Below are 27,452 nucleotides of genomic sequence, written 5' to 3'. Positions count from 1 at the left end.
GGGTCCCTAAGCTCAGTAAGTGACAGCAGCACAGAGCATGTGCAGTGAATCAGCAGAAAAGAAGATGGGGAGCTACTGGGGCATCTTTGGAGACACAGATCTTTACTGCTAAAGGGTTGTGGTTGCCTTGGGCTGGTACATAAGCACAAAACATAATGTACAACATTCTAGCTACTTCTTTAGATAAGCTTTACTTCTCCTTTAATAAAAACCTTGCTCACCCTCAGCAACTGGGTCATTCAAAGGTATAGGGAGACTGGGGGGGGGAAAGACTACTTACCTGATTATTTCGCTTAACTATCAAACATTTGATCCCCCATAAAGGAGAAGTTAAGCAATTTTAATCACTTACCGGGTACCCCTGGCTAGTGCTTCTGTTATGGTACTTTTCAGTAAGGACCACGGGGCGATCCACTTGCTGTTTCTATGTGCTGGGTTCGTATGTGCAGTAGAGTGAAAAGCTGAACTTTAAGGAAACAGGTCAGCTTTCCCATCTCTACTGCACATGCACCAACCAGGGCCACCGAAGAACGATGATCACTTCATATGTTATAATTACTGAGGGGTGGCTAACATTTGGTCATTTAAGCTTTCCTTCTTCTTTGAATCTGAGGTTCCCAAACTTTATGACTGGGTTCATATAAGTCTTTAAATAGTGTGTGAACAAGTGCAGAGAGTTAAAAGTGTACCTACTTGTCTAGCAGCATTGATAACCACGGTCACCTATCCAAATACTTTTTTCTCTATGCTTATTGCATGTGAGGGAGAAAACATCCATTCAGTTATTTTTTACCTTGACAGGAAGCATTCCAGCTCAGAAAAAAACATGAATAAATAATTGAAGTATAGGTAAAGTATGTTTTGCCTAACAGTAACAATTGTTATCACTTGGTAAAAATTATCAACACCTAAAAAAATCACCCCTTTATAGTGTTTAGCAAAAATAATTATACGGTATGGATTTGGCAAATTATTTTGTGGAGGAATTTGAAGAACACAAAAAAAATGGATTTGTTGTCTCCCTTATTATTAGTGATTTATCACACAGACTTCCTCAGTGTTTTTTTCATGGAAAAGTCAGAGCCACTGCTACAATGTTCAACCAATGCACTCATGTCCCATGTGACTGTGACTCAATGAAGAGACCTTTAAGATACAGGTATGGGACCTTTTATCCAGAATGAATCTGGGGTTTTCTGGATAATTGATCTTTGGTTTTTTTTGGGATCATTATACCTTAAAGGGGCCTTTCACCTTTAAGTTAACTTTTAGTTATAGAATGGTCAATTCTAATCAACTTTGCAATGGTCTTTATTATTTATTCTTTATAATTTTTAATTAATTTCCTTTTTCTTCTGACTCTTTCCAGCTTTCATACGAGGGTCACTGACCCCATCTAAAAAACAAATGTTCTGTAAGGCTACAAAATGATTATTATTGCAACTTTTTATTACTCATCCTTCTATTCATTCCCTCTCCTATTAATATTCCAGTCTCCTATTCAAATCAGTGTATGGTTGCTAGGGTAATTTGGACACTAGCAAACAGACTGCTAAAATTGCAAACTGGAGAGCCTCTGAATAAAAAGCTAAATAACTCAAAAACCTCAAATAATAAAAAATGTAAACCAATTGCAAATTGTCTCAGAATAGCACTCTCTACATCAGGTGTCCCCAACCTTTTTTTACCCGGGAGCCACATTCAAATGTAAAAAGAGTTGGAGAGCAACACAAGCATAAAATAGTCCCTTGGGAGCCAAAATAAGGGCTGTGATTGGCTATTTGGTTGCCCCTATGTGGACTGGCAGCCTACAAGAGGCTCTACTTGGTACTATACTTAGTTTTTATGCAATTAAAACTTGATTCCAAGCGTGGAATTCAAAAATAAGCATCTGCTCTGAGGACCTAGAGAGCAACATCCAAGGGGTTGGAGAGCAACATGTTGCTCGCGAGCTACTGGTTGGGGATCACTGCTCTACATCATAGTAAAAGGTAATTTTTAGGTGAACAACCCCTTTAAGTCTACTAGAAAATCATTTAAACATTAAATAAAACCCAATAGGCTGGTTTTGCTTCCAATAAGGATTAATTATATTATCAGTTTGAGTCTTCCAGAGATGGCCTTTCTGTAATTCGCAGCTTTCTGGATAATGGATCCCATATCTGTACTTTTTATCTGCAGGGGGGTTGACCCATTGGCCTCGAGATCGCCTTTTTGTGTCTGTATAGAGTTATTATTTACATTAATAGTCATACCAAAACCCTTTATAAAATGCGGTGCTTTTAATGAGTGTTATTGCATATTTTGAAAATAAATATAGCTATGTTGTTATATGTTTCCTGTCTATTCAGGGTATGTTAACAAAATTCTGCATACATTAGTAAAAGCAGTACACCACAAAAATATACAAACATTTGTTTTCCCTATAGTTGTCTCCAGAGGATGCTTGTTCGTGCACACTATAGGCATATAGGATATATTTCTCTTTTACTGTAACAGTGTTATGTATCCTCATGTCATCTCTGTAAAACCAGCAGTGTAAAGCACTATATTTTTGTATTTCTGGATGTCGGGATGTGTGTACCACGTTACTACCAGTGTCTGTTCTTTTGTCTCTGTTTTGCACTAAGAAAAAGAAAGATTCAAAAAGCAAAAGATTCACATCAATTGGATTGAAAATTTTACTGAGGTGGTGAGTGTCTTGCTAATCCACCCTCTGAATACAAGTAGAAAATGTAGGAATTACTTGAAGGCACATATTCTAAATAAAACTGTATACATACACATATATATATATATTACAAACTCATAAATATGCTCAAGAGAACCCATGCGGGAAAACGCAGGATCAGTAGCACGCGTCAAAATAACTTACTGCAAAACACATCTGCCCAACATATTGGACACTGGGAAGTGATCTGCTAGGGATAACCTGACATTCTGAGGAGGGAGATGGGAGAGAAGCAGCAGCTCCTCTTAACCCCTTAATTGCCAGAGGTGCTGGCTCAAGGCTGCACACACCTCTAGCAGTGAAGAGGTTAAAATACCTGAGATACAGTTCAGCAACATACAGAGTGAACATACAGAAAAGACGAAACAAGAACTGCTGAGCCCAGCGTTACTAAAACAGACAATTTTTAAGGGTTTGAAATAAAAACTGCAAGGCACTGAAGAGTGGACATTGCATATTTTGGAAAAACTGTGCCAGCAAAGTGCACAATATATTTGCATTGTACTATAGGCCAATGCTGCCTGCAACGGCAGAGAAAGAGTCAATAAAAGGTTAAGTGTTGACAGTTACCCAGGGAAGGATGGGACAATTCTAATACCTTGACGGACTCTAATCTTTGGCCAATTTTTTTAAATTTAAAACTCTCTACAATGGTATATTACACTGTACTGAAATACAGTGCTAACTCACTATTCCATCTACTAGTAAAACATTATAAAGGAGGTGGCATTTCATTTTAGATAATTTATTGCACATTTATCAAGAGAATTCATATGGCAGTAAGTGATGGTGGCACTATGGGGGGGTCAGTATGAAGATCAAGAACTGTAAAACCCTGTCACGGAGGGCAGAGAGCTATTTACTTGTGAGCAATGGACCAGCAGGTATAGATTTAGAATATACACCAATAAGGTGGTTGATCTGTCATTTACAAAGAAACCCTTTAGTTATGTGCAATCACAGTATTACTCATGGGTTGCATGTAATTTGCAGAGACTGGTTTGTCTCAGTCACAATCTTTCCATACTCTAGACTTAAGTCTGCCATTCTTTCACAGTTTCTATATTCCCTTTCCAAGTCTATCTTAAGGCATTTACAAGTATGCAGCACATACTGTATAAATGAAGAAATGTTCCTTAATAACTGAGTGGAGAAAATGGTTTATAAACCGGGAAAGTAGGAGACCAAGGAAAATACAGATGTAGAGCTAGGTAGTGAAATACAAAAACACTTTCCCTGCATTTTTTAATGTTTGCATCATTCTCTGAAATTAATTAAGTCTTGGCTGAAGATTAAAAATCACTTTGAATCAAAATGAGCAAATAAAAGATTTGTCTACATGGATGCCCTCCTGTGGGACGGAAAAAACAAATGTTCTAAAAAGCAGGTTTCCAGTAAACAACTTACTGCTTGTAATGGCCTGCATTTCAATGTTTGTATGTATGTTACGAAGCATAAATAAATATTAAAAGACTCTTCCCCCTGCTTAAAATCTACTGTTGGTGCCTGACGCCACTGGAGATCTCACAAATATAAAACAAGGTAAAATTCATGTCAGGAAATAAACAAAAAAGAGATGGGATCTTTAAGCTGCACAGCACTGGGGCCAAATGCACAGAAAGCATGGCAATGAAATTTGCTTCTGGAAATATTTCAGAAAAGCCATGTAAACATATAACTGTTAGAACCGTCAGTGATAGTTTGATTTCAGATTTCAGTGGATGCTTCGAATTTATTACAATCAACTCTCTCACGCTTCTGTAATGTTTACTCCTTGCTTATCTTGTGCTGCTGAGAGCTCCATGTCCGCAGCTTCCACATGTAATGGATTTTAAAAAATATTTTCTTTGGCATCAAGTCAAAAGAAAGAGTGGCTGCTACAGATTCAGCATACTGCAAAACAAAACACACACACACACATACCCTGAGCAGACACCCAGGCCCTTCCCTACCATAGGCTGATGGGCAGGGCAGGACAGGAGGAAGGCAATTAGTGCAAAGATTAGCATAGGATAAATAACGATACAAAATAAAAATTCAAACTGAACTCTCCCTCCCACCTCCACAACAGTTACCACCAACTCACATAAACTATTGCTCCACACAACCTTGTGGGCCAAGGATTTGATAATGCTCTGTGGAGAAAGGGATAAAGTGCTGAGCGCTGTGAGGAGACACCCCCAGAAACATGTTTCCAGGAAATGGTGTGGGAGGAATGAACCAAAAACAAGCACTAGGGAAGATGGTGGCCCTCAAATCCTTATCAGCCCTCCAATGAACAGGACATGGGCACTCAGAGCTCCACAGACTGTTTTGAACACAAATGGGCTAAACACCTGAAGCATGGTCCCGAGCTGTGGTGTGTCATCTAGCAAGGAGTGTGGAGTAACGGATGTGTTGTTACATAGAGTTGTTGTCAAAATAAGTCTTTGTAAGTCACTGTGGGGTATTCGGAGTGTCCCCCAAGCAGAACAGCTCTAGCAGTTGAACTTCCCGTTTAGTTCTTACAGGTGAATCCTGCTATTATTTTTTTACCTGCAAAGCACATAATACGTCCATAAGGTTTCTGCAGGACCCACTTGATACAAAGTGGGGGGCTCTAGTAGCAGCACTGGAACAGAGCTGCTGGTCTGAGGTCAGTTTATGATAGGTAGATTTTCAGCCTGTTCCCCAGTAACTATTATGTTCTCCTCCAAAATGAATTACACTCTGACGATCCGAAGAAGAATCTGGATCTTTCAGTTTCTGAATCATTTCTTCTATGATTTCTTTTACATTGAAGTGCTGGTTGGGGAGACTTTCAACGGGAGAAAGAATATCTCCCAGACTGTCAGAGTAAGAAGTTCCACCCCGATGTTCCTGTATACTAGGATGTGGTGGACTGTTTGTTAGATCCAGAACATTTGGATCTACCAAGGGTGGCGGTCTGAAGAAAGAGAGGTCCAATGGGGTATAGCTGAGATTTTCTGCTTTCTGAAGGGCCTCTTCATGTTTTTTTTTAACATTCAAATCCATTTGCTTTAGTTCCTCGCGCACTTTGAACACACAGCTTTCTGGAATCTTAATACCTAAATGAGAAAGGGGAAAGAAATGTCAACTAAGGGCACCTAATGGCATTAAGTAACTGGCAGCTTAGGATAAGCCCTAAATATACCATCCACAATCAAATTTAGTGTACAGTTCCAGAAAGTGGGAGTACTTTTAAAATAACGTGAATGTGGAGGAAGCAATGGTCAGATACAATTTTAAATGACTAATGCTTACCAACTTGTTTGTGTTTGTCTTTGGTTTTCAGTCGTACTATCTGTAGGTAGCTGCTGCTGGTAATATCAGAGATCACTGAGGCCATGCGACTCCAAACACGAAGGAGAGAGCCACATAGCATATAATAATGTCGCAGGCGAAGCCCTTGCACACACTCTTTTTTTTGTTGTTGCACTTTACAATTACCATTCCTACATTAGAAAACAAAGAGGAGGATATGCAAAGAATTTCTATGCAAATTGAGTATTAGCATTAGCTATTTTTATTAGCTGTACATTAGAATTAATGTATTTTAATAAAACAAAATCTAAATGTAATGTCAGTGCATTCCTGAAGTGCTAATTTTTAGATGAGCTTGCTTATAGCACAGGGATAATTAAATAATTGCCTTAAGGAACCTGAACACTGTCAAAGCTATTTAGGCTGAATTAATTGGCTCTGACTGATAGCAACCCCGTTTTTCAAAGAGCAATTGTCTTTTGGTCATCTTGTTTTGAATAATGCCTGTCATGTAGACACATATCTAATGCACTTCCATAAAATAAATACAAATAGATACGAATTTATATTACATAAAACATTTGGGAGGAAAATTACACACAACCAACAAGACAGATTCCCTTCAAAGGAATGCAGAATAGATATATGAAAGTCTGTTAGTAGACAGTAGACCTTACCACATGGTATGACTGCAGTGGTTTAAAAAGAAGTTGTACTGGCATTCCCAATGTGGCATAGCCTCCTCGGCAGTAACCTTTAAAAGACATTAAAAGAATTTCACAAAATTTGTCACAAATTTATTTTTTATAAATGTTCTTATTAAACAATGATGCTTGTGCTTTTTTAACCTTGTACTTATGTCAATAGAGAGAGAGAGAGAGTGTGCGTGCGTGCGCTAGGGGTAAAAATCCCCTTGGATCGTGGACCGCATCTGTTTGTTAATGCGGTCCTGCTTGACAACATTGCCAAACGAGCGTATCTTTCTGTGTATGGCCACCTTTAGAGTGGTCCTGCTCCTTGTATATGCCATACTCTGCTTGCCCTATGCTCACTGTGTGTGCCATGCTCTGCCTGCCCTATGCTCCCTGTGTGCCATACTCTGCCTTCCCTATGCTCCCTGTGTGTCATACTCTGCCTGCCCCATGCTCCCTGTGTGTGCCATACTCAGCCTGATCTATGCTGCCTATGTGTGCCATACTCAGCCTGCTCTATGCTCCTTGTTTGTGCCATACTCTGCATGCCCTATGCTCGGTGTATGCCATACTATGCCTGCCCTATGCTCCCTGCGTGTGCCATACTAAGCCTGCTCTATGCTCCCTGTGTGTGCCATACTTAGCCTGCTCTATGCTTCTTGTTTGTGCCATACTCTGCCTGCCCTATGCTCTGTGTATGCCATACTCTGCCTGCCCTATGCTCCCTATGTGTGCCATTCTCTGCCCTATGCACCCTGTGTGTGTGCTATTATCTACCTTCCAATTGCTCCATCTGCCTGCCCAATGCTCCCAGTGTGCGTCATACTCTGCGAGCCCCATGTGTGTCTCACAAAAAGGATTCCTGAATCCCCAGCCTCTCCTGTCTGACGAAGGGGCCCGCCCCCGAAACGTTACATCACACATCACAAGACTTGAATAAACACGCAGGGGTCCGCTCCGCTTCACTTGCTGTTGAGTGTCTGGTGAATTTTCTAGCCATACTCTGCCTATGCTACTTGTGTGCCATATTCTGCCTGCCCTATGCTCTCTGTGTGTCTCCACACTCTGCTTTTGGGAGGTGAACCTGGTGGGGGTTTGTAAGCATTTGGAAATACTTGTTAGGAGTGCCCAATGTGTTTAATCATGTGCTGTGGGTTGCTGTGTTATCCGCAGGGGAGGATGAGGCATATGGATTTAATTGCAAGTCTTAATAGGATGTAATAAACTTGTTTCACATATGAATGAGGAGTCATATCCCTGCAGTGAGCACCAACCATTTGGTTTTTTTATGTGCTACCACCATTATGTGTCCACATAATGGTATTAAAAGTTCCTGTGGTAACATGGGTGTGGTTTAAAGTGAGTGTGGTTTAAACACAGGGATCAGTCAACACCGGCTTTCATTATCGGCCCTCCACAACCTCAGCCAGAAAAATTCCAGCCCTTGGTACCACAGAAGTTGGACAGCACTGTTGTAGGGGGTATAGCTGACCAGTGCTACTCGCCTTCTCATTAAAGGGACCCTGTCTTCGGAAAACATGTTTTTTTTTTTTAAAACGCATCAGTTAATAGTGCTACTCCAGCAGAATTCTGCACTGAAATCCATTTCTCAAAAGAGCAAACAGATTTTTTTATATTCAATTTTGAAATCTGACATGGGGCTAGACATTTTGTCAATTTCCCAGCTGCCCCTGGTCATGTGACTTGTGCCTGCACTTTAGGAGAGAAATGTTTTCTGGCAGGCTGCTGTTTTTCCTTCTCAATGTAACTGAATGTGTCTCAGTGAGACATGGGTTTTTACTATTGAGTGTTGTTCTTAGATCTACCAGGCAGCTGTTATCTTGTGTTAGGGAGCTGCTATCTGGTTACCTTCCCATTGTTCTTTTGTTTGGCTGCTGGGGGGGGGGGGGAGGGAGGGGGAAGATATCACTCCAACTTGCAGTACAGCAGTAAAGAGTGATTGAAGTTTATCAGAGCACAAGTCACATGACTCTGGGCAGCTGGGAAATTGACAATATGTCTAGCCCCATGTCAGATTTCAAAATTGAATATAAAAAAATATGTTTGCTCTTTTGAGAAATGGATTTCAGTGCAGAATTCTGCTGGAGCAGCACTATTACCTGATTCATTTTGAAAAAAAAAATTTCCCACAACAGTATCCCTTTAAAATGGAAGAAATTATAAAAAAAATATCCACTTGCATTTATTTAAAGAGCTGTGCATTTAATTATACAAATGATTTTTGTGTTATAGTATTATTAGGCCATATATAAATATTTGCAATTTAAAAGCACACTGTGTAAACACACCTTGTGATATCTGTTGAGAAAACTATCCAAAGCTTCAGCCTGGCTCTGTCTCCCAATGTTCGGTTTGTACAGGTTAAAGTAGTTTCCATGTCGATGTTCTGCCAAAACTGCTGAAAACATTTTCCCACGAACCTTTAAAATAAATCATACAGTAACACTCCATGGGATTCAAATCCTGAACAGAACATAATGTTCTATACAGTATACATTTTCTTCACAGAAAGCTCCAAAAATTATTAAAGGCAAATCAACTGACATTCAAATTAGTGGTTCTTTTACTGTTATGGTGTATGTAAATAATCAGGTATTTCCATGGATTTCAATGCTACCACTGACTCTTTTATTCTCATCAAGAATTTAACATACCCTGTAAGACAAGTAGAAGCCTTCCAGCTGGTCTTCAAGTTGATGGGATTTTTCCAGTGCTTTTGCCCAGCTCATCCCTCGATCAACACTGATCTGTTGATGAACAAACATGTTAATGAAACAGTAGTATCCATAAAAAATATTCTTATGAACTAACATGCCATTTCATCTTGCCCCACTTTTATTTTATTATGTTTCCTCCCTCATGGAAGATGTCTTAAAACACACAGCCACTGGGGCTAAGTTCCATGTGTCTTAATAAGTAATACATAATTATGCCTTAAAGGAGAAGGAAAGGTTAAAACTAAGTAAAGGTGGCCATACAAGGGCCGATAAAAGCTGCCGACATACCGAGTCGGCAGTTTATTGGCCCGTGTATGGGGCCCCCCGACGGGCTTTCCCGATCGAGATCTGGACGAAAGTCGGCCAGATCTCGATCGGATGGGACTAAAAATCTCGTCGGATCGCGGCCGCATCTGTTCATTGATGCGGTCCCGCGATCCGACTGCCCGTAAAGCCACTGTTAGGATCCGATTGTTGGGCCCTAGGGCCCACGATTGGATCAGCCCGATATTGCCCACCTCAAGGTGGGTCTCTACGTGTATGGCCACCTTAAGCCTTATCAGAAAGGTCCATCTAAATATACCAGTAAACCCCCCAAAGTAGTGCTGCTCTGAGTCCCCTGTCAAAAGAAACACTGCATTTCTTTCCTTCTATTGTGTACACATGGGCTTCTGTATCAGACTTCCTGCCTTCACCTTAAACCTCATTGCCCTGGGCAAGAGCATGCTCAGTTTGCTCCTCTCCCCCCCCCCCTTCTCTGCTGTAATCTGAGCCCAGAGCAGGGAGAGACTCAGGCAGGAAGTGACGTCACACCATGTTAATACTGCAGCGCCTATCCTAAACAAACAGAGAGTTTCTAGAGCTTTTTACTCAGGTATGGTAAAACATTCTACAGAATAAATATAGCATTCTAGCTCGCACTATTGCAGCTAATCTATTGGCAATAAAATGCCTCCGTAGCTTTCCTTCTCCTTTAAGACATAAAGCAAACAAAAAACTATTTTTAACTACATGTAAATAAATTCAATTTTAAGTGTTCCTGGTCATAATGTGTCTAGTAAAGGTTAATGAACTAGCCTTGCAGAGATGTCCAGATGTCCTACCCACCTTGTAAAATACCACTTGTCCGTCCTGAGGGTGCCCAGGTGTCATGAAAGTGTCTTTACTCTCTTGGTAAATCTCATCCACTCCAGGAGCCAAATCTAAGTAATAAAAGCAATTAGTTATTGCAGCTTTGTTCATATCCAAATACATGAATTCTTTCAACGACTTTGTTTTCATAAATCTCTCAACAACAGTCCCATAGCATTAAAGTTCTTACCCAAAATGCCCATGTCATATTTTCCTTCCTTTTTGTCCTTTTCAATAAGGTAATCAAATGTATCAGAAAAAAACTGGAAGAGGCTGTTCTGCTTATGAACTTCAAGTCCAAGCATCCGATTGAGGAACTTGGTGACTGAACATTCTGCAAAGGAAAATGATAATATGGGAATATTGACAAGGGAAGTACAGAGACTAAAAAGAGAATGAGAAATAAGACACAGACAGAAAAAAAACACAACAGGCATATTGACAATAAGGAAAAAAAAAATCATGAAAAGAGGACCATCTAAACTAAACAGATTGACTGAAAATTCATACATGGAAACTAATTTAGGAGGCACTTGCACTTACCCTTATCAATGGCATTATGCTTTGTTTCCCTGCAACAAATCCCCACAGAGAGAAGCCCTTGCCTTATTTCTAAGGTAAGAAAAACAGAAGAGGAGTAACATTAAATTCTAAATACTGAAATTCAACAGACATTATGGGGCAGATTTATTAAGAGTCGAATAGTGAATTCAAATTTTCAAATTGTCTTTGGTGCCAAAATTCACACATTCAAATTTTTATCCCCCAATTCGAATGTGAGATTTATTACACCTTAAACCATGTAAACTTTTCTAATAAATATTCACCACCTAAAACCTGCCAAGTTTATTTACAAGTCAATGGCAAATGTCCATTGAACAATTTGAATATGTTAATTGCATTCCTGACATTTTTTTGGGAGGAAAAACTTGATTCGAATTTTTGGGTCGTGACTACTCAATCGAATATTAGACGTTCAATTTATTTCTTAAATAACCTCCCATTCAAGTTGTGAGTATATTCAAATTTATTAGAGTAAAAAAAAATTCACATAAATTCGAAATTTGACCTTTGATAAATCTGCCCATAAAGGTGGTGTAAATGCATAGATGTAAATTTGCAATGCTTATAGGAAAGATGTTTGTGAAAGGAACAAAGAACAACAAATTCCAAAGGGAAGAAGCCAGTACTGACTCCAAAACATAAGCCATCAGCATAATTTCAGAAGAAAAGTAATTAAAAAAATAAATACCTGTACAGACAATGGAATTAAAGGAGAAAAATAGAAAAGTATGTGGAAGAAAAATATTAGGTATAGTGGGGAATGGAAAGACACCAGGAATGGTGGGAAGACTATATGAAGGGCCTCATCTTACCGTGGAAAAATGCTGTAGCACCTCCTGGATAATCCCTTGGAGGAGGCACTGCTTTCTGTGTTCGGTTTAGGATAGCAGACAAAATCTGCTCAAGAGCCCGTGTCCCATACTGTGGGAGAAGATGATGAAAAAAAAAATCATAAAATTGGAGACGTAAAAAACTTAAGAGGTGACACTGAACGGTACAGAATGTTTAGAAGTATAATGCAACAGAATACAATAGCGATAGGGTACTGAAATTCAACCTGGGATAGACTCTGATCACTCCTTACTCCTCAGTATTCAGTTAGGCACATAAATCTTTGGACAGAGACAACTTTTTTCTAATTTTGGTTCTGTACATTACCACAATGAGTTTTAAATGAAACATTTTAGATGCAGTTGAACAGCAGACTTCAGCTTTAATTCAGTGGGTTGAATAAAAAGATTGCATAAAAATGTGAGGAACTAAAGCTTTTTTTAACACAATCACTTCAGGGGCTCAAAAGCAATTGGACCATTGACGCCAATGCTATTTCATGGGCAGGTGTGGGCAATTCCTTTGTTATGTCATTATCAATTAAGCAGATAAAAGTCCTGGAGTTGATTTGAGGGGGGGGTGCTTGTATGTGGAAGATTTTGCTGTGAACAGACAAAGGAGCTCTCCATGCAGGTGAAACAAGCCATCCTTAAGCTGCAAAAACAGAAAAAAACAGAGAAATTGCTACAATATTAGGAGTGGCAAAATCTACAGGTTGGTACATCCTGAGAAAGAAAAAAAGCACTGGTGAACTCAGCAACGCAAAAAGACCCGGACATCCATGGAAGAAAACAGTGGTGGATGATCGCAGAATCATTTCCATAGTGAAGAGAAACCCCTTCACAACAGCCAAACAAGTGAACAACACTCTCCAGGAGGTAGGTGTATCGATATCCAAGTCTACCATAAAGAGAAGACTGCATGAAAGTAAATACAGAGGATGCACTGCAAGGTGCAAGACACTCATAAGATATAGAGAAAGGCTAGATTTGATTTTGCTAAAAAACATCTAAAAAAGCCAGCACAGTTCTGGAAAAACATTCTTTGGACAGATGAAAACAAGATCAACCTCTACTAGAATGATGGCAAGAAAAAAGTATGGAGAAGGCATGGAACAGTAGATAAAAGATTAAGCCCAATTCCAACTTCCAATTTTAATGAGGCTAATATGTATATATAGAAATATTTTCTAGGGAAAATCTCTATCCCACTTTTGAAGTCCATATACTTATAAACAATAAATAGCCTCCTTAAAGCCACAAACGTGCTCACCCTTTAAACCCGATGATCTGGGTGTACATACCCCAGGTCCCACACTTCCAGGCTCGCACACACTTTTGCAATGCATAAAGGTTTTAGGGAAAAACTGCACTTACCAAAGTAGACAAGGCCCGGGTGCATTGGCCTGTTTTTCTAAATTTCCCTAGGGCCATTCATTTAATTCATCACACTCGCAATCAATTATGTTCTGTTTTACCCTAAATGGAGGAATAGTTCAAAGGAAAGGGGGTACATAGCTAAAGTACAACTTCACTTATTATAGACTTTTGGTGTGGTCTCCATTCAAAAAGCCTATAATAAATATGCTAAGTTGTACTTTAGTGGAATATTCTTGAATGGCCAAGTCAGTCACCTGATCTCAACCCAATTGAGAATGCATTTCACTTGCTGAATACTAAACTTCAGATAGATAAGCCAACAAACAAACAGCAACTGAAAACCGCTGCAGTTACGGCCTGGCAGAGCATTAAAAAGGAGGAAACCCAGAATCTGATGATGTCCATGACTTCAAGACTTCCGGCTGTCATTGGCAGCAAAGGGTTTTCAACCAAATATTAGAAGTGAACATTTTATTTTCAGTTTTTTCATTTGTGCTATTACTTTTGAGCCCCTGAAATGAAGTGATTGTGTTAAAAAAAGGCTTTAGTTCCTCACATTTTTATGCAATCTTTTTGTTCAACCCACTGAATTAAAGCTGAAAGTCTGCAGTTCAACTGCACCTGAGTTGTTTCATTTAAAATTCATTGTGGTAATGTACAGAACCAAAATTAGAAAAAAGTTGTCTCTGTCCAAAGATTTATGTGCCTACTGTAAGTTCTAAGTTTGAACTTTTAAAGGGGATGTTAAATTTTAAATTAACTTTTAGTATGATGTAGAGAATGATATTCTGAGACAACCTGCAATTGGTTTTAATTTTTTATTTGTGGTTTTTGACTTATTTAGCAGCTTTCCAATTTGTGATTTCCACAACCTGGTCCAACCATGCATTGATTTGCATAAGAGGCTGAAATATGAATAGGAAAAGGCCTGAATAGAAATCTGAAGTAATAAAAAGTACCAAATACAATAAACGTGTAGCCTTAGAGAGCATTTGTTTTTTTTAGATGGAGCAATTGAAAGCTGGAAAGTCAGAAAAGATGCAAATAATTAAAAAAAAAAAAAAACTATGAAAAGAAAAGATGATGGCCAATTGCAAAGTTGCTTATTAGAATTAGCCATTCCATAACATACTAAAAGTTAACTCAAACTTTAAGACAGAAGAAAGCATATGGCTCAAAAGTTACTTACTACTGATCATATTCCATTGACGTGTTAATTAAAGAAGTATGTTGATCAGCTAGATATGTAAACTCTATAGCATAAAATACAAAAAATAACCCTCATTCATACCTTATTCTCAAAGTTGTACTTGCTCAGATCTCTGGATTCTGTGGCTCGCCGGTCCCCATGAGTCAAAGCTCCCTGATAAGGAAGAGAGAGAGCGAGAGGTAGATAGATAGAGTGAGAGAGAGAGTAAATCCCACACAAACTAATGCAGCAGGGAATGAGAATCTGCACTGAGGGAGAGAATTGGTGGCTTGCTAAAATGATACTGAGTGGTTAGCACTGCTGCCTTGCAGTGCTCAGGTCTTCGATATAAAAATAATATACATGCAAGTTATACACTAAATTGTAGTGTGTTTGAGTATCCTTACTCGAGAAGGATCTGGGTATTTTTGTAAATAAAGCAAATAAAGTTTTTTTTGCCTCTTTATACGTCCCTGGTAAGGCAACATCTTGAGTATGCAGTGCAGTGTTTTGGCATAAAAAATTCAAGGAAAATTCGACCCTAAAGTTAAAAAAATCCTACCCCCCTACCCTACATAGACTCACTCCCTCCCCCCCAGCCTAAGTGTTAACTCATGCAAATGCCCATAACGTTTTACTTACCCCTCAGTGCAGATTCAGGCATCGGAGTTCACGGGCACCATCTTCTTCTCTTGGGAAATCTTCAGAATGAGACTGGCGAGGCGGCACATGCACAGTTGGAAAAAATTTCGGTTATGCGACAACTGTGCATGCACCCAAACTCATAAAAATTGCCGAAGCGCAGGTCTCATTATGAAGATTTCTGAAGCGGCTGAAGATGGCGCCCGTGAACTCCGATGCCTGAATCTGCACCGATGGATAAGTAAAATGTTTTTTAACTTTAGGGTTGAATTCTAAGGATATTAATGAGCTGGAGAGAGTGCATAGATGTGCAAATAAATTGATAAAGGAAATAGAAGATTTAAACTATGAGGGTAGACCAAGACAGAGGCAATTCCATATACAATACCCCAGAATTGATAGTAGGATGGCACAGAGGCAATGCCATGTGCAATTCCCCAGAATTCATAGCATGATGGCACAGAGGCATTTCCATGTACAGTACCCCAAAACTCATAGTAGGATGATCTTACTAGAGCTGAACTCCCATGGATAGGGCACAGAAAGGATTGTAAAGAAGTAAGCACTTGCACTCGCACAATTATGTCATCAATCTGCTTGCTCTCTCCTGCGCTCCCTGCCTGTACAATAATGCAGTGCGGGCCCCGATCAACTGCTCCACTGGGATATCTTAAAGATTTCTCAGCATACAGGGACACTTCACAGGGCAATTTATAAAGGGGGCCGAGGTCCTGAAATGGGGCCTGTCCCTATGAGACGGGGACAAATGTTAAGCATAGCATATAGGTGTGCGTGTGTACATATAGATATAGTTTATATACGTGTATAGTGAGTGTGTGAGTGTGTGTGTGTGTGTGTAGGTGCACTAGGGTCCATTTAGAGGGGTTGAACTGTATTTTTCCAACCTTACATAAATATGTAAAAACTATAAAACTATGATCTTAGGCTGTAAATTCCACTGGGGTAGACCTGGTGTCAATCAGCACAATATGTCAGTGCTGTATATCTAAAGGATAATAACAGAAAGAGATCACTCACCAGACTCTCCAGCCTCTTGGCAACAATAGAAGCAAATCGTTTTTCTCCTGCAAGTTCTGAGATTAGGAAGACATACTCTGGAGCAGACACCTGGTTGGAACGATGAGTACGGCCTGTATTGAAGATAATGAGCATGTTATTTATTACTACTAAGGTCTATTTAGCCAAGTAGGTACACAGTATGTGCAAAGTTAAAAATAAATACAGATGCATTTTAAAAGAAAAAATAAAACAAAAACAAAATACAGACTGTATTCTGCCTAACAGGAAATGTGATAACTGCAATACAGCATGTGCACAATTATACGTAATTCTGGTAATTAGAATCCTCACCAAACTGCTGAATGGCTCTGTCAGCACTCCATGGAAGCTCAAGTGTCATGTGGACACGTCTACGCTGGTTATGGACTCGTCTGTCTGCTTGAAGGGAAATCCCTGAACTTGATGCCTCTGAGATTATTGCTACTAACTGAAGATGAGGAGAAAAAAAAAATCATATGTCTTTTACTGAAGAGAGGAAGAAAATGTGGGGTTTCCGGATAATGGATCTTTCCGTAATTTGGATCTTCATACCTTAAGCACACATTAAGTCTACTAGAAAATAATGTAAAAAATAAATAAACCCTTAGCTTGGATCAAGGTACAAGGTACTGTTTTATTATTACAGAGGAAAAGGAAATCATTTTTGAGAATATGTATAATTTAGATAAAACAGAGTCTATTGGAGACAGCCTTTTTGTAATTTGGAGCTTTCTGGATAACGGGTTTCCACAGATTCTATATGTACTGTAAGTTTATTGGGGTGTGGTTGCCACATATGTTTTTCCTGAGAGTCAGACTAGAACAAAGACTCTAGGAGGGAAGCAAGAATAGTAACCCTGAAAACAAGGTAAGAAGAGGGTTACTGTGAGGGGAGTGACATGTGTGAGAGGTGACATGTGTGAGAGGTTGAAAAAAAAGAAAAAGAAAAAAAAGTTTGCCAAAATGCCTTTATGCTACTGGTTTCAAAAATATTTTCTAGATCAATACAGATGGCGTAATGAAAACAGATGTATTACAGTAGAAAAGAACAGAATGATGGACATAATGTACAAACACATGAGAAAAGAGAGTAAGACCTGTCAAAATGGCCATCCAGTTAAGTAATGTACCTTTTCTCCATTCATGAAGCGTTCCTTTTCTCTTAGATTTACATTATCTATGGATAGATTCTGCTCAGCTCGAGATTCAAACGACACAGATCCATTATCTTTACGAACCACGCGCCCCTTTCTCCCAGTCATCTGCATGGAATAACGGGAAATTTTACCTAATTGGCACATAGGAGTCACCAAACTAAAGCATATAAATAAACAAATAGTTACCTCAGCCACCTTTTCTGGACCCCCAAACTGATCTATAAGTTCATCCAGAGTATTGAGAGGTAATTCCTTTCCTAATGTCTCGACTTTTGCTAGCAGCTCCATCTTTAGACGATCCACTTCAGGAACTAATGGAAGTTAATTAAATGGATTTGACTATATATATATATATATATATATATATATATATATATATATATATATATATATATATATATATATATATATATATATATATATATATATATATATATATACATACATACATACATACATACATACATACATACACACACACATATACACATATACACATATATACTATACATTTTACTAGATAGTCATGAAAAGCAAGAATCAATAGGATCATCAGGATAAGCTTACCGCATTCCCAGTTGGGTCCGGGTGCTCCCCAAACCTTCAGCATAGGGGAGTAATTCACGGCAATTCAATGATAGGCAGGCACCACTCTGGAACATCCATCAAACAAATAGTAGAATCCAAGAGCCAAAATTAAAGTATAAAAATAAAATGTTTCTTTATTTTACATTATGTCTAAAAGATAAAGCCTTATGCGTTTCATGTCATCCAGGGACACTTAATCATAGGCTATAGCCAATACTTTAATTTTGGCTCTTGGATTCTACAATTTGTTTGATGGATGTTCCGGAGTGGTGCCTGCCTGTCATTGAAATATATACTAGGTCCTGATGTCACGTAGAACAAAGTTACAGCCATTAAGAATAGTGACATTACCATATATTTATCTTTACACCAAAATGATAAAAATTTGCCTGACTGATCCTTAAAAAATATATTAGCTAACTTGCTTTGAATATCTACTGAACAACCGTTGTTAGCCGAGAAACTTAACACTCAAGTTAGCCACTTATCATATCACATATGAAAAAGTTTGGGAACCCCTCTTAATTCTTTGGAGTTTTGTTTATCATTGGCTGAGCTTTCAAAGTAACAACTTCCATTTAATATATATATATGTAAACAGTAGCATTTCAGCAGTGACATAAAGTTTATTGGATTAACAGAAAATATGCAATATGCATCATAACAAAATTAGGCAGGTGCATACATTTGGGCATCCCAACAAAGATATTACATCAATACTAAGTTGAGCTTCCTTTTGCAAATGTAACAGCCTCTAGACGCCTCCTATAGCCTTTGATGAGTGTCTGGATTTTAGATGGCGGTATTTTTGACCATTCGTCCATACAAAATCTCTCCAGTTCAGTTAAATTTGATGGCTGCTGAGCATGGACAGTGTGCTTCAAATCATCCAATAGATTTTCGATGAAATTCAAGGTGGGGGACTGTGATGGCCATTCCGGAATATTGTGTATAAGTGTGTTTAGGGTCATTGTCTTGTTGGAATATCCAACCCCTGTGTAACTTCAACTTTGTAACTGATGCTTGAACATTATCCTGAAGAATTTGTTGATATTGGGTTGAATTCATCCGACCCTCGACTTTAACAAGGGCCCCAGTCCCTGAACTAACCACACAGCCCCACAGCATGATGGAACCTCCACCAAATTTGACACTAGGTAGCAGGTGTTTTTCTTGGAATGCGGTGTTCTTCTTCCACCATGCAAATCGATTTTTGCTATGACAAAATAACTAAATTTTTGTCTCAATAGTCTAAAGCACTTTGTTCCAAAATGACTATGGCTTATCTAAATGAGCTTATGCATACACTGTTTGCGGCGGGAGTGCAGAAAGGGCTTCTTTCTCATCACCGTGCCATACAGATGTTCTTTATTTATGCAAATTGTGCTGAATTGTAGAACGTGTACAGATACACCATCTGCAGCAAGATGTTCTTGCAGGTCTTTGGAGATGATCTTTGGGTTGTCTGTAACCATTCTCACAATCCTCTGCATATGCCGCTCCTGTATTTATCTTGGCCTGCCAGACCTGGGTTTTACAGCAACGATGCCTGTGCCCTTCCATTTCCTGATTACATTCCTTACAGTTGAAAGTGACAGTTCAAACCTCTGAAATAGCCCTAAACCATGATACTGAACAATCTTTGTTTTCAGTTCTTTTGAGAGTTGCTTTGAGGATTCTATGCTGTTACTCATCAGAGGTGAGTCAAACAGAAGCACAACTTGCAATTGGCTACCTTAAAGGAATTGTTCAGTGTAAAAATAAAAACTGGGTAAATAAATAGGCTATGCAAAATAAAAAATGTTTCTAATATAGTTAGTTAGCCAAAAATGTAATGTTCAAAGGCTGGAGTGATTTGATGTATAACAAGTCAGTCAGAACACTACTTCCTGCTTTTCAGCTCTCTTGGTTTACACTAACTGGTTACTGTGGTTACCAGACAGTAACCAATCAGAGACTTGAGGGGGGGGCACATGGGTCATATCTGTTGCTTTTGAATCTGAGCTGAATGCTGAGGATCAATTATAAACTCACTGAACAGAAATGTACCATGTGGCCCCCCTTCAAGTCGCTGACTAACTCAGAGTTATAGAGCTGAAAAGCAGGAAGTTGGATTCTGGCTGTTTGATTAGACATCTGTTCACTCCAGCCTTTATACATTACATTTTTGGCTAACTAACTATATTAGAAACATTTTTTATTTTGCACAGTCTATTTACCCAGTTTTTATTTTTACACTGAACAATTCCTTTAAATACTGTACAGTACCTTTTCCTCATGATTGGACACACCTTCCTATGAAGTTCAAGGCTTAATGAGCTAATCCAACCAATTTGGTGCTGCCAGTAATCAGTATCGAGCAGTTACATGCATTCAAATTAGCAAAATTACCCACATTTTTGCAAAGACAGTTTTTCACATTTGATTTTATTTCATACAACTGAATACTGCAATTTTTGTTCAGAAAACACCCCAGTACTCAGATGTTCCTGGGAAATGAAAGACATAACACTGTTATCTTTTTTTGTTGAAAGTGGAGTAAATTATTATGCAGGCTGTGAGGGGTTTCCAAACTTTTTCATATTACTTGATAGCTGTAGCTGATAGGATATGTCTAGAAATGAGACCATCTGCCCTGTAAATGTATGTATCTTTTTCAATTAGCAAATCACACATTTAGCTTCCAGATCCATTATCCACGGAAAACACATATCTAGCTACACAAATTTATACAGAAGTTATCTAAAGAGTTATGCATGAAGAAGAGCAGTTTAGGAATGTGCCCACATACAGTGCTTCCGTACTTTTATCAACATGCTTGCCCTTTTTATGCCCAGCATTACTCGTGATAGGCAGCTTACCCCCCATAAGCTTCTTCTGCTATCTCTCATCTTGAATATCCTTTTTTACTTATCAGCGATAAGGTTGCTTCTCATTCATTTCACACAGATATCAAAGAGCCACTCACCACGGTCAGGAAGAGTCATTCCATTCATTGTGCGTTCTATATAAATGACATCATCATCTTGAAATGACTCCGGGGAAGAATTGAAATCACTATCCAACCCCACTTCAGAATCAGAGCTGCTTTCCTCACTGATACGTATTAAACCCAGATCTCCACGAGGCACCTTTCCACTGCGAGGCTTTCCTCTCCCTTAGAAGACAAAGCATTAATGAACATGTCTGACTGGAGGAACACATTGTTGAGAAGATAATTTATGAAAAAAGAAACATGTAAAAGTGTGCATTGCTTGATTTGAGTGATAGTTTGCCTGTATTTTTACGTACGTTTTCTCTTTTGTATGCCTTTTTCACGTTTTCTCTTGGTGGATGGGAAATGTTTAAGTATTAAAGACCTGAAGACACCCCTAAAAGAATAAGTGTTAAGTAAGTTAAGTTAAGTAACAATGAAAAAGATAAAGAAAAAAAGCCATGTGCTTATATCAGAGAACACCTACAACAGGCGTGCCCAGACTTTGTTACGCTGGGATCTACTCTTGATGACTGGCCCCATCATGCCCATTTTTGTGGCCACAACCCCTAATTACCATGTTCATTTTACAAAATTTGGCAGGTTGTGGAAGTTTGAACACACTCCCTTCCCCTATGTGCTTGCTGCTCTCAGCATTCCCTCCCTTCCCGTTAACCACAAACATTAATGCGATCAACTGGTAGACTACGACGTCCTGGACACCCCTGACCAACAATATACATAGCATTCACTCCCTTAAAAAAGTTTTATTGTCCTAGAACAAATGAATCACAGTAATTATTTTACACTTCTAAACAATATACCCTCTAAGCTGTGCGCATGTGCGCATGTGCGCATGCACAAACATTGTGGTACACACAAAGGAATTTGTGTGAAAACACAACATTTTTTTTTTATCAATTTTGACCTGAGCACATAGATTTTAAAAAAAATGAGCACAAAAGTTTAAAACATGCACACAAAATCATATTTTTGTGCACATAGCCAAGAAGAAAAATTGCTTGTAAAAACAAACTTTTGTTTAAATTTAAATTGAATCCAATGTGAGTCCATGTTGTATGCCAATAAAACAGGCAAAATACTTTTTATAGGCACTGTATGCTCTTCACTACTACAGTATATACATATGTGAGGGATGTTCCCACTCACTCTGCAGCTGAAACAAAGCAATCGAGATGACCGTCATTTTCATCCATGACTTCCCGTGTACGAGCTTCTCCTGTTGACTGCAAACCAATGACCACACACTGTGGGATAAGTGACAAGACAGGATAGTAGTTTCATAAATTGTATGCAGCAACACTGTTATCACACACAAACACATTTTCACAAACAAAATATAGTTGTTTTTTTTCCAAATGAAAACTAGGGATTAAAAAGGTCACAGAAGAAATTAAAATGGCTAAAGCAAAGAAAAATTAGTTTAGAATTATCATAAAGCACATTCAAAAAAATGTGTATGTGTAAAAAAAATATTAAACTGTGGCAATTATTTGCTGATACTATATGGAGGGCAAACCTTATTTTTTATTTACTTTTCAGTGACAGAAGGCTGCAAAAATGTAATACCCATTATGAAAAATGCACACGTCTCTTTCGCTGAAATACTGTAGTCTATGTTCTGAAAACCATCTCCAAACCTAATGAAGACTGCGATCAAGGAATTTAAGAACTTTAAAACTAACACCATTTACAGTATTACAGCCACCAAATGGATAAAAACATATGGCAAACTATGAAAACTTCTACAACTCCACCACGAGCTTATCCCCTGCAGAAAAAGCACGGCTCAATCTCCCTATAACTGCTAAGGAAGTTGACCTCACTATTCAATCCCTCTTCATCCAATAAAACCCCTGGTCTGGATGGGCACCCTACAGACTGGTAGAAAACACTAGCCCACTTAACTCCACGTCTCCTAGAGATTCCAAGCAGCCTGGGACTCTCAATTACTCCTGCTATCCTTTGCCGAATCAGTTATAGTGGTCATCCCAAAGGCGGGGCTGAATCCAACTACCTGTAGCTCATACTGTCCAATATCCCTCATAAACACAGACGCCAAAATATTAGTAAATATACTAGCTTATATCTAGACTTAATCGAGCTGTGGTTGACTTAATACACCCGGACCAATCCCGATTTTTGCCAGGAAGGGCAACGGACTTCAATCTCCGTCACCTCTTCGCCAATCTACAAATCCCACAGGCTAATACAGGATCCAGAATGGTGGCCTCACTTGATTCTGAGAAGGCTTTTGACTCTGTAGAATGGGACTACCACTGGCAAGTACTACATAGATTTGACCTAGGTAGAAAATTTATCCAGTGGATCAAACTACTATAGAAACTCCTATATATATTCCACAATACACAGTTCACCATACCAAGACTTTTCTTTAAAAAAAATTAAATGGAACTATAATTCCATTTATTTGGGCCAACAGTACTCCTCTTATTTCCTGGGAAAGACTAACTACACTCATCGAAAAAGGGGGCTTGGCCCTTCCACACTTCTATTTTTTGTTACTTTGCCTCCCAAACTTACTATTTACACTGGTGCTTTTCCCCCAACCCCTATAACCCCAACACCATACTCCAAGCATCCATCCTTCATTCCCTAGAAGGCCTGGGATCCTACCCCTACAGACATCACCCTGCCCTGAACTGTCTTAACACCACACAAAGCATGGTCTACGGCTGTAAAAACCCTGTATCGCTCTTGGCCGCTTCTCTCACCCCACCTCCCACTCTGGGCCAACTCACTCCTAAACCATTTATGTGAACTACAAGACTTTGTCTATTGGCCACGGTTGGGTGTTAAAAGGCTTTCTGACCTTAAGCCTGGTTCTAAGTTTCCAATTTATCAAGAACTGCAAGATAGAGTCCCTGGCAACAGTTGCAATTCTATAGATATCTTCAACTCAGACACGCCTTTCAGGCGGTGTTTCACACTCTCTCCCCCACAATGGACATGGTACCTCTAGATTAGAAGATGCCCTTTATTCCACATCCCCCAGCCAAACTCCTGTTTAAGCTATATAGAGGAATTATGGGAGCAATCAAGCCACCCTTTGATTGAGCTTATCTCCTATGGACTTGAACGTAACCAATGGGAGGAAGCCACGGAAAATGCATACAAATTTCTAATATCAATAAAGGACAGGCTTATACAGTACAAATTCATCCAACAAACCTACAATTAGGTCCATAAATATTTGGGCAGAAAACTTTTTTCTAATTTTGGTTCTGTACATTACCACAATGAATTGTTAATAAAACAACTCAAACGATGCAGTTGAACTGCAGACTTTCAGCTTTAAATTCTGTGGGCTGAACAAAAAGATTGCATAAAAATGTAGGGAACTAAACTTTTTTTTAACACAATCACTTCATTTCAGGGGCTCAAAAGTAATTGGACAAATTAAAAAACTGAAAATAAAATGTTCATTTCTAATACTTGGTTGAAAACCCTTTGCTGCCAATGAACTCATGGACATCACCAGATTCTGGGTTTCCTCTTTTTTAATGCTCTGCCAGGCCTTTACTGAAGCAACTTTCAGTTGCTGTTTGTTTGTGGGCCTTTCTGTCCGAAGTTTAGTCTTCAAGTGGAATGCATGCTCAATTGGCCATTCAAGAATATTCCAATTCTTTGCTTTAAAGGAATAGTTCAGTGTGAAACTAAAAACTGTGTAAATAGATAGACTGTGCAAAATAAAAAAATGTTTCTAATATAGTTAGTTAACCAAAAATGTAATATATAAAGGCTGGAGTGAACAGATGTCTAATAAAACAGCTAGAATCCAACTTTCTGTTTTTCAGCTCTATAACTCTGAGTTACTCAGCGACTTGAAGGGGGGCCACATGGTACATTTCTCTTCAGTGAGTTTGCAATTGATCCTCAGCATTCAGCTCAGATTCAAAAGCAACAGATATGACCCATGTGCCCCCCCTCAAGTCTCTGATTGGTTACTGCCTGGTAACCAGTCAGTGTAAACCAAGAGAGCTGAAAAGCAGGAAGTAGTGTTCTGACTGACTTGTTAGACATCAAATCACTCCAGCCTTTATACTTTACATTTTTGGCTAACTAACTATATTAGAAACATTTTTTATTTTGCATAGCCTATTTACCCAGTTTTTATTTTTACACTGAACAATAAACTCCTGGGTTGCTTTGGCTGTATGTTTTGGATCATTGTCCATCTGTATTATAAAACTCCTCCCAATCAATTTGACTACATTTTGCTGGATTTGAGAAGATAGTGTCTTTGAACACATCAGAATTAATTTGGCTGCTTCTGTCCTGTGTCACATCACGGATAAACACTAGTGTCCCAGTGCCACTGGCAGCCATGCACGCCCAAGCCATCATACTGCCCTTGCCATGTTTTATAGATGATGTGGTATGCTTTGGATCATGAGCTGTTCCATGCCTTCCTCATACTTTTTTCTTGCCATCATTCTGGTAGAGGCTGGTCTTGGTTTCGTCTGTCAAGAATTTTTTTCCAGAACTTTGCTGGCTTTTTTAGATGTCTTTTTTTTTTTTAAGCAAAGTCCAATCTAGCCTTGCTATTCTTGAGAATAATGAGTGGCTTGCACCTTGCAGTGCACCCTCTGTATTTACTTTCATGCAGTCTTTTCTTTATGGTAGACTTGGATATCGATATGCCTACTTCCTGGAGAGTGTTGTTCACTTGATTGGCTGTTGTGAAGGGTTCTCTCTTCACCATAGAAATTATTCTGCGATCATCCACCACTGTTGTCTTCCGTGGAAGTCCAGGTCTTTTTGCGTTGCTGAGTTCACCAGTGCTTTCTCAGGATGTACCAAACTGTAGATTTTGCCACTCCTAATATTGTAGCAATTTCTCTGATTTTTTTTTTCCTGTTTTTGAAGCTTAAGGATGGCTTCTTTCATCTGCATGGAGAGCTCTTTGACCGCATGTTGTCTGTTCACAGCAAAATCTTCCACATAAAAGCACCCCCCCTCAAATCATCTCCAGGGCTTTTATCTGCTTAATTGATAATGACATAACAAAGGAATTGCCCACACCTGCCCATGAAATAGTCTTTAAGTCAATTGTCCAAAAAAAAAAAAAAAAGGCTTTAGTTCCTCACATTTTTATGCAATCTTTTTGTTCAACCCATTGAATTAAAGCTCAAAGTCTGCAGTTCAACTGCATCTGAGTTGTTTCATTTAAAATTCATTGTGGTAATGCACAGAACCAAAATTAGAAAAAAAGTTGTCTCTGCCCAAATATTTATGGACCTAACTGTATATAAATTTGGCAAGATGACTACTGTCCATTATGTAAATGCTCTGGGGCAAATTTTATCCACCACTGCGGCCAGAGTTCGAATGTGAACTCTTATGTTCTATGCTAAAAAAACAGTGATCATGCACTGGATGGGAGGAACTCACCCTTCTGTGGCTTTCTGGAGACACCTAGTGGATGGGGCTCTTCCCCTCGTAAAACTAACTTATGAAATTAGAGGGGCGCACGATAAGTTTGACAAAATTTGGGGGGACTGGTGCGACCAAGACCCCCTTGATGAATAACTGGCCCCTTTAAAATGGTTGTGACCTGCTATATAATGCTACCTATAATTACTTGAACAATGATAACTGCTTTATTTTGTGACCGAACTAGCCGGTTACTTAAAGCCTAAGCTTGACCTGACATCACTTACATGCAGCATCACTAAACACTGTAATGACATTGTTGTTTTGAGTTTGCTTTGGTTTTGTAAAATCAATAAAATTTATCTTTAAAAGAGACATCACTTACATGCAGCATCACTAAACACTGTAATGACATTGTTGTTTTGAGTTTGCTTTGGTTTTGTAAAATCAATAAAATTTATCTTTAAAAGAAAAACATATAGGAAAACCCCTTAAAAGTGACCTCGCATCATATAATCAAATACTACAGTTACTTTATCCCTCTTCACCAGCGAATATTTCCATTCTAAACTAAACAAAATTCCTGACACTGTCTAAATTAATTTGTTTATTTGAAAGTTTTTTTTTTTTTTTTTTAATTCTTACCTTGCCCTTTGCAAGTTCTTGATGGACTAGAGTCACAAGACGTTGCACTTTAGATGCGATGCACAAATACTTGAAAAAACGCTGATGAGATGACCAGAATTGGCCCCAGAGTGATTTCCGTGACTCTAAACCTAACCAATCTGCTGCAGTCTGGAAAACGATTAATGCTTCTGCCCACTGAAAAGATAAAAAAAACAACATAAAGGAAAATTCAAAGGAAAGAGCTAATTGTTATACAAGATTTATACACAGCGAGAATACTGCTTAAACAACAGAAAACATTTCAATCGATGCAGCTTTTATACTTTTGCTAAGAAGAAAACATCCCATTTCTGAATCTCACATGTGAATTGCTTATTAGCACCTCCCTTGGTAGGGAATAAAGAAACCCTTGCTATTTTATATACTAAGCCTAGACCCAATGTTACTGCGGTTGTTGGAGAAATACAG

General features: G+C 38.7%; 1 protein-coding gene across 8 annotated transcripts in view; it reads right to left on the bottom strand.

The window, feature by feature from the left end:
* Positions 1 to 2,657: 2,657 nt before the first annotated feature.
* sbno2.L (strawberry notch homolog 2 L homeolog) overlaps positions 2,658 to 27,452 on the bottom strand; it is a 59,883-nt gene continuing 35,088 nt past the window's right edge. For all 8 annotated transcript variants that reach the window (XM_018225098.2, XM_018225116.2, XM_041585209.1 and 5 more), the window contains 18 exons: positions 27,003 to 27,179; positions 22,110 to 22,207; positions 21,257 to 21,336; positions 20,934 to 21,122; positions 17,564 to 17,688; positions 17,351 to 17,482; positions 16,533 to 16,668; positions 16,200 to 16,312; positions 14,622 to 14,693; positions 11,933 to 12,041; positions 11,100 to 11,168; positions 10,747 to 10,890; positions 10,533 to 10,627; positions 9,363 to 9,455; positions 8,997 to 9,128; positions 6,673 to 6,749; positions 5,996 to 6,186; positions 2,658 to 5,799 (listed from right to left, as the gene is read on the bottom strand). In XM_018225098.2, the coding sequence (XP_018080587.1) occupies positions 5,390 to 5,799; positions 5,996 to 6,186; positions 6,673 to 6,749; positions 8,997 to 9,128; positions 9,363 to 9,455; positions 10,533 to 10,627; positions 10,747 to 10,890; positions 11,100 to 11,168; positions 11,933 to 12,041; positions 14,622 to 14,693; positions 16,200 to 16,312; positions 16,533 to 16,668; positions 17,351 to 17,482; positions 17,564 to 17,688; positions 20,934 to 21,122; positions 21,257 to 21,336; positions 22,110 to 22,207; positions 27,003 to 27,179 (2,442 nt within the window). In that variant the 3' untranslated portion in view covers positions 2,658 to 5,389. The remainder of the gene's footprint in view (positions 5,800 to 5,995; positions 6,187 to 6,672; positions 6,750 to 8,996; positions 9,129 to 9,362; positions 9,456 to 10,532; positions 10,628 to 10,746; positions 10,891 to 11,099; positions 11,169 to 11,932; positions 12,042 to 14,621; positions 14,694 to 16,199; positions 16,313 to 16,532; positions 16,669 to 17,350; positions 17,483 to 17,563; positions 17,689 to 20,933; positions 21,123 to 21,256; positions 21,337 to 22,109; positions 22,208 to 27,002; positions 27,180 to 27,452) is intronic.

This window comes from Xenopus laevis, chromosome 1L (genome assembly GCF_017654675.1).
Source record: "Xenopus laevis strain J_2021 chromosome 1L, Xenopus_laevis_v10.1, whole genome shotgun sequence".
Lineage (NCBI taxonomy): Eukaryota > Metazoa > Chordata > Amphibia > Anura > Pipidae > Xenopus > Xenopus laevis.
Note: the sequence above shows the minus strand (reverse complement) of the source record. Positions and strands in the feature narration are given on the sequence as shown.